Source organism: Asterias amurensis, chromosome 10 (genome assembly GCF_032118995.1).
Source record: "Asterias amurensis chromosome 10, ASM3211899v1".
Taxonomy (NCBI): Eukaryota; Metazoa; Echinodermata; class Asteroidea; order Forcipulatida; family Asteriidae; genus Asterias; species Asterias amurensis.
Window position 1 is genome coordinate 17,960,487 of NC_092657.1, and position 7,279 is coordinate 17,967,765.

Genomic DNA, 7,279 nt, shown 5'->3' on the forward strand with positions numbered 1-7,279 from the left:
AACATAAGCTGAGAAGAACATGTAAAACACGTGGTATAGAAAAACAATACAAATGTACTGTCTAAGAAAACATCAAAGGGTAAAAACGAATCAAACCATTTACTCAAATACCTGATTGAAAAGATGTGTTTTTAAAAATGAATCAATGCGTGGTGAAGAGGTTTTCAACTAGTGGTTTAAACCCAACGAGGCCCGGTTCTTGATAATTTTACCGAGACGAAGTCGAGGTAAATTATCAAGAACCAGGCCTCGGCGGGTTTAAACCACTAGTTGAAAACCGATTCAACACACTTTGATTCCCATTCATAAATACCTTTCCGGTCAAAAAACATTATCTCTTTTTGGCCAAAACATAAAAAAAGCAAAAATGATTTCTTTAAACAAAACACCCTTCCAGCTATGAAATGGCAAGGCCCTCGGCTAAACAACTCCTTGTAAGGGAATGCTGTGCGCGTCGCGTGTATCGCGTGATGTGGTACAACTGTTCCAGCCGTTGCTCTCGACCAATATGAATGAAGAAACTGTCTTATAATCACAGGTGCAAGCTCGCGTGTCACGCCCATGTTTCAACACTTTTTACTGGTCATTAACAACGGTTTATACACACCCACGTGACGCGCTCTCCACGAATAGGAATAGCGAAACTGTCAGGTATTTATAAACTTTGTCTTAAGTTTGGTTAAAGACACAGATGATTTTACAAGTTCATGCAACTTGTTCCATAGGCGAGGGGCAGATGAGAAAAATCGGTCCCCCATGAATGATTGGGTATGGTTTCAATATTGATTCCATTTCTTTTATAGTTTACTCTAATTGTTGAATTTGGTATGTTACTTATGCTGTGCTGGTAAATTGTCCCATGCTTACCCTTCGCTTTAAAACCTTTATCTAATTTATTTTGTTGTGCTTTATTTCATGTCTGATTAGATTGATGCACGGAAATCCGATTACCACAATTAAGGACACCATTTGGCAAGACTTGGGACCGGACTGTTACGTGTAAGTACAGCTTTAAACTTTAAGGCACTGCCGTCGATTTCACAAAACTCTTCCTAACTTAAGACTAATCTTAGGACTTAGGACGAGTCCCAACCCTGCAGTGTAGCATGCAGACCTTAAGATTAATCCTTAGTTAGGACGAGTTACTCGTCTTAACTCGAGATAAGACGAGACCTAACTCTTGTGAAATCGACCCTGTACACTAATGCCATATACTCAAAATAGTTGTTAGCATTAAAACGTACTTGGTTACGATACGAGTAAGGGGGAGCTGTTGATAGTTTAAAACATTGTGAGAAACGGCTCCCTCTGAAGTAACGTAGTTTTTGAGAAAGAAGTAATGTCTCACTAATATATTTGAATTTTTTAAAGCTCATGTTAACTAGCTAAACGATTACTTCACTTACATTATGTTATTTCAATTATTTTTCTTTACTGTAATTTTTGTTATTTTAGTTTATTTTATTAAAAATCGTGGACGGAAAACCTAGACACTATGTGTGATAACTCGAAATGTATGTTGGCATAAAAACTTACTTGGTATCGCGCAATGGAAAGCTGTTGAAAGTACAGTGTGAGCAACGGCTCGCTCTGAAGTAAATATTTGAGTTGAATTTGAGACCTCAGCTGTTGTCTCGCATTCAAGCATCTGATAATTACAACTTTTCTTAAATGTCCATTCAGGGGCTCTGTACATATGACTGTACAGAGAAAACATATATTTAAAATTTAAAATAAAAATAAATTAATATCAATACAAATACTGTATTATAATTTGTATATTTCTTTATTTTTTTATATATTATAGATCTATTGATAACAGCCTACGGCAAGTGCCGCACATGAATAGGACAGACCTCAATGTGTAAGTAACAACGTTTAACGCTTCTTCCACTTTACTTGGTAACGAGTATTGGGGAGCTGTTGATAGTAGAAAACATAGTGAGAAACGGCTCCCTCTGAAGTGATGTAGTTTTCGAGAAAGAAGTAATTTTCCACGAATTTGATTTGGACCTCAGATTTTGAGGCCTCGAAATCAAGCATCTGAAAGCACACAACTTTAGTGTGACAAAGGCGTTTTTTTCTTTCATTATTATCTCGCAACTTCGACGACCAATTGAGCTCAATATTTTACAGGTTTGTTATCTCATGCATATGTTGAGATACTACGAGTGAGAAGACTAGTCTTCGGCAAATACCAATAGTGTCCAGTATCTTTAAATCTTCAAAAAATATAGGTTTTCTCGGTCCAATTCGGCAAATGAGCAGTCAATTTAATTGTCATGCGTTATGCTTTTCCAGTTGTTACTGCGTTTCAAATTCAGAATTCGGCCATTCAACTTCGTTTTGGGTCGAGTCAAATTCCTTAAGCACTCTTCAATTTAGCGTAGCGTCATTCTTTTTTTCTGCGAGTTTGAATGCTGCTTTGATGAATTGTTAAACTGAACGATTATTTTGTTAATTCGAATGACGCAACATTACATTTGACTAATCCCAAAACGAAATCGAATGACCCTTTTGAGTAGCATTCGATTTTGGCTGCTCTTTCTCCGAAATTGACCGAGAAAACGTGTAGTAAAAAATGTTGAAACTTTTATGAAAAAGTGTTCAAATTTCAAGTATTTTATTTTTGCAGTGAGTTGGTCGGTGATGACTTCAATCGTCCATTCGACATGAAGTTTTTACAGTATGATAATGCGTTGGCTACATCGGGTCTAGTGTGTCGACAACAACCCTCTTTTTTTGACTGGCAATGCACGCCTTGTCCACAGGGCACCTATGGACAAGACGCTAAATGCGTTCCGTGTCCCCCCGGTAGGTTTGAAAAAAATACTTTTCTTTTTATCATGTTGATTTTTTTACTGCCGATTTTAGGCATGCAATCTTTGTTTTCACACGGTAAGAAATCGCCCCGATAAGCCCACCTGGTAATCACTGCCCGCTTGTATAACCATTCCACCTGGTACGTTCTTCCAGACCCATTTTCTGTCAGCGCACTTGGATAATCTGTTATCATTATACATTATGTTATACAATGTTATACATCAACAAATGCGCGCGATATCTCGTCCAATCACCGAATAGTTCACACCTAGTTCATGGCAGCTGTCTTGGGAGCGTCCCATGATCCGGCGGGGCCACTCTCCAACGCTGCGCACCGGCGGGACTTTCGAGTTCGTTACAATCTATGTACGATCACCGATTGTGTTTTGTCAATATTGATTTTCAGATAAATTATTGCAAATTGGTTTTAATTTTATGTTTACTCCACAGGCGGGTTCTACCAGAATAAAACTGCTCAGTCTTCGATTAACGAGAAGATGAACTGTAAAGAATGCAATAAAGGAACGTACATCTCGCCTGAAGCTTCACCTGGCACGAGAGCTACTGATTGTAAGGTGTGTCCAACAGGAACAGATAAAAGTACCACTGCAGGGTTCCGGGCTTGTCCATGTGTGGACAACTATTACCGCACTGGCCGGTTTGGCGAATGTCATCAGTGTCCCCACGAAGGGATCAACTGCTCCGGGGAATATCAACATCTTCGTCCGGGCTACTGGTGGACGTGGAACTGGACGTGGAACTGGACCTTACAAGAAGAACGGATCTCGCAGGAAAACCACGATTCCTATATGAAATTTGTTAACAATATATGCATTATGAATGACTCATATGACAGAAGCGCGCAGAGATTTGGCGGTAAATTACCCCAGGTACACAAATGTTCCCGCGACGACGTGTGTCCAAATGGTGGAATTGGTATCGACTCAACTTGCAGCGAAGGCTACAAGGGCTGGCTGTGTTCCGAATGTGCAAATAAGTATTACTCTTGGCTTGGCCATTGTTTGGAATGTCCTGAGTGGCCGTTATTTGCTGTAGAAGTCTTCTGCATCTTGCTTGCTGTTTGCATCACAGTCGGTTTCTTTGTGTGGGATGCATATAGAAGGCATCGTCGGAATGAACGAAATATTGTGAGCATCTTCTTAGCACGCGGAAAAATCGTGGTTGGTTTTTGCCAAGTCATGGGGGAGATATTCTCTGCATTAGACGACATTCCCTGGCCAAAGAATTTGCAGACATTGGGCTCAGTCTTTAAGACAATGGAGGTCAGCTTAGTTGGTTGGTTGATTAGTCCTCGATGCTTTATTCCGGATTTCACCTACCCCAATATTTACATTGAATTCTTGGTCGGTTTCGGGTTTATCATAGCGGTTGTTCTTGTTGCTTGTTGTTACTATGGATTCAGAAGAAGCTACATAAGAAACGCGCGAGGGTTGCCTGCGCACTTCAGAAATGATCTCAGCAAAAGTAAACGAAGATGTTTCTTGATCGTTGTAATCTTGCTCTTTCTGTCGTACCCAAGTGTTTGCAGTGTTATAATTAGCCTGTTGCCGACTGGGTGTAAGCTGTTTTACATGGATGAGGATAAAGAACTCAACATCACCTTGCTGAGGTATGACTACGCAATAGACTGTGAGAGCCCAGAACACTATGTTTACAACTATGCCGCCCAGACAGCTATGGTATACGTCGTGGGTTTCCCGCTTGCATTGTTCATACTTCTGTGGTATAGCAAAAGAATGGTCAACAATGGAAAAAATCAAGCACCTGTTTCGAGTCAGGGTTCAGATCACGTGTTACCCAGTACCTCTAATGAAGGGATAGAGCATACCGAAGCACCTGTTTCGAGTCAGGGTTCAGATCAATTGTTACCCAGTACCTCCAATGATGGAATAGAGCATACCGAAGCACCTATTTCGAGTCAGGGTTCAGATCAAGTGTTACCCGATACCTTCAATGATGGGATGGGTGATACGGAAGCACTTGTTTCGACTCAGAGTTCCGGTCAAGTGTTGCTCGATGTCACCCAGTATATGACATATGATACTGATGACCTTGCGACAGAGTCAGAAGGGACTGACACTGACACCGTGGAGCTAGATACCAAAATCAGCTGGGAGAGTTTTCTGTGTGAAAACTACAAAGCTGAGTTCTGGTACTGGGAGATCATTGAACTTACCCGTAAGATCCTGCAGACGCTCTTCATACTGCTGTTCGGACCCGAGGACCACTTCACACTCTTTGTGTCTGTCTTCTTGTCTGTCTTCTTTCTGCTCATTCACGCCTACCTGAAACCAATGAAGGATGCCGCGGAACAGCGGCTTCAGATGTGCTCGCTTGGTATCATCTTCATAAACATGCTTGCGGCGTCCTTGCTCCTCATGCCAAATGACACTGGGCCAATTGTAGATGATAAACAAGGAGTTCTTGCCACTGCGTTGGTTCTTCTGAATCTCAGCATTATTGTTTTCGTTGCAAGTAAGTACACAATACACCGATCCATTAAGACAGGCCCAATTATCATTGACCAATCACAACCGCGAAATCTGATTACCATTTGAACCGTTTGGTGATCTTTGCACTAATGGTGATCGGGTTTCGCGGCTGTGATTGGTCAACTGGTAAGGAGGCGGGGCGTAATGGATCGGTCCATTGGGTTCGTCACAAATGAAGGGTTTACTTCTTTTTTTTTCCTTTTCTTGCATGAATGGCAAATTAAATACCTTTCGGTAAACAGTATTGTCCAAGGCCCACACTTCGTATATCACAACTTCTATACAAAATAACAAACCTGTGAAAGTTTGGGCTTAATCGGTCATCGGAGTCGGGAGAAAACGACGGGAAAACCCACCCCTGTATCCGCGCATTTCGCCGTGTCATGACATGTGTTTAAAACAAATCCGTAATTCTCGTTAACGAGAACTGATATTGTTATACTGTTTTCTCAAAAAGTAAAGCACTTCATGGAATAATATTTCAAGAGAAGTTTTCACCACTACCTTCTGTAAACCCTGAAAGTTATTTGTAAATCTGTGAACTTTTTTTTCTTCCTGTACCGCAAGGGTCCAATGGCTTTGAAGGACTAATTAGAATGCACGGCCCGGTTTCCTACAATATTAAATTGCAGCTTCTATTGTGTTCTAGTATCACACAAGTCGTATTTGTTGTGTATTTTTAGTAAGCTCCGTCTGGACTGGCATCAAGGTTCTTTCGAGAAATGGATGCTTTGCTTGTACAAGAAATTCGTTGGTGCGGGAAGTGTAGATGGTGCCGAAGACGATACAGGAGGGAGCAAGATGGCCGGGGTTATCTGGACGACGGACACCCTTCACAGGGCCCAGTTTCATAAAGCTGCTTAAAGCAAAAAAAAATGCTTAGGCAAAAATTCATTGCTTAGTAAAATCAGATTACCGGCACAGACTCCTTATAGTTATAATACTAATAAATCAACGGCCTAATGCTAGTCATAAGCAATGTATATGGCAGGAAATTTTGGCCATTAGCCCGCGTAGCGAGCTATTTTCGTGAGCAGCTCTATGAAATTGGCCCAGGAGAAGCACTTTTCGACGAACAGGATGAGCAGACCAATGGAGACTAAGACGCTTCATCGAATGTCCCAGTCAATCAGTAACTTTAACAGACCCGACAAATTAGTTAGAAGCTAAAATGAATTTAATTTTAGACGATGGGCTGCCGGTCCAGTTTATTGGTTGCACTGTAAAAACAAGCGTTTAGGTTCTGTAATACATTTCTAATGCTTCAAAGGATTTAGGTTAAACACGTAACAGTGTATAGCACGAAAGCCCATGAGTTGTGTTGAAAAACAGTGGTTTAAACATCAAACTTTAACACTGTTTGATGTAAAAGAAGTGTCATAGTAAAAAAAGCGTCATAGTAAAAAAAGTGTAAACATTTGGCGCGTTAAGTTTGACGCTTCAGCCGTTAACATTGTGTTTAGGAGGCGTTTAAAAGGTCCCCATTACATCAAAGTTTGCTAAACACAACCCATGGGCCTTATACACTGTTAAGGTAAAACTTCAAAAACGCACCATCCACTCCTAGTCTTAAGGTATTGAAGGTAGCGTTGTAATTAATTGTGGTGGTTTTAACTTGAAGTGTTGCTTTGTATTAGTTATTTTAAGTTTTTAAGTTTATTATGTAATGCAGAATAACTGAAAAAAAATGTTGGGAATGGGTGGCCCAAGAATTTGGCCGGGTTTGTAGACTGTGAAGTTCATGCTGTCCAAAACGGGCGGTAGTGATTTGTCAACTAATCCAACATGATGTTGGCGGGATAACAGGTTCCAGTATTTTATTTCATAAATCATGAGACATTCATTTATTAAAGCTTTTCTTCTTGTTTTCAAGTTTTGGTTAGACAACCCCTGGTAAAAAGGGTATCCATTTGGCACTTATCTGGGATACTAAGTGGAAGCAG

The 7,279-nt window shown here is 40.6% G+C and overlaps 1 protein-coding gene across 1 annotated transcript in view; it reads left to right on the plus strand.

Annotated features, from left to right (window-relative positions):
• The window catches only part of LOC139942759 (uncharacterized), a 40,165-nt gene extending 33,576 nt beyond the window's left edge, over positions 1-6,589 (plus strand). The window contains 6 exon segments of the mRNA XM_071939550.1: positions 928-999; positions 1,808-1,864; positions 2,636-2,814; positions 3,274-5,319; positions 6,020-6,096; positions 6,098-6,589. Coding sequence (XP_071795651.1) covers positions 928-999; positions 1,808-1,864; positions 2,636-2,814; positions 3,274-5,319; positions 6,020-6,096; positions 6,098-6,190 — 2,524 coding nt within the window. The 3' untranslated portion in view covers positions 6,191-6,589.
• Positions 6,590-7,279: the final 690 nt, after the last annotated feature.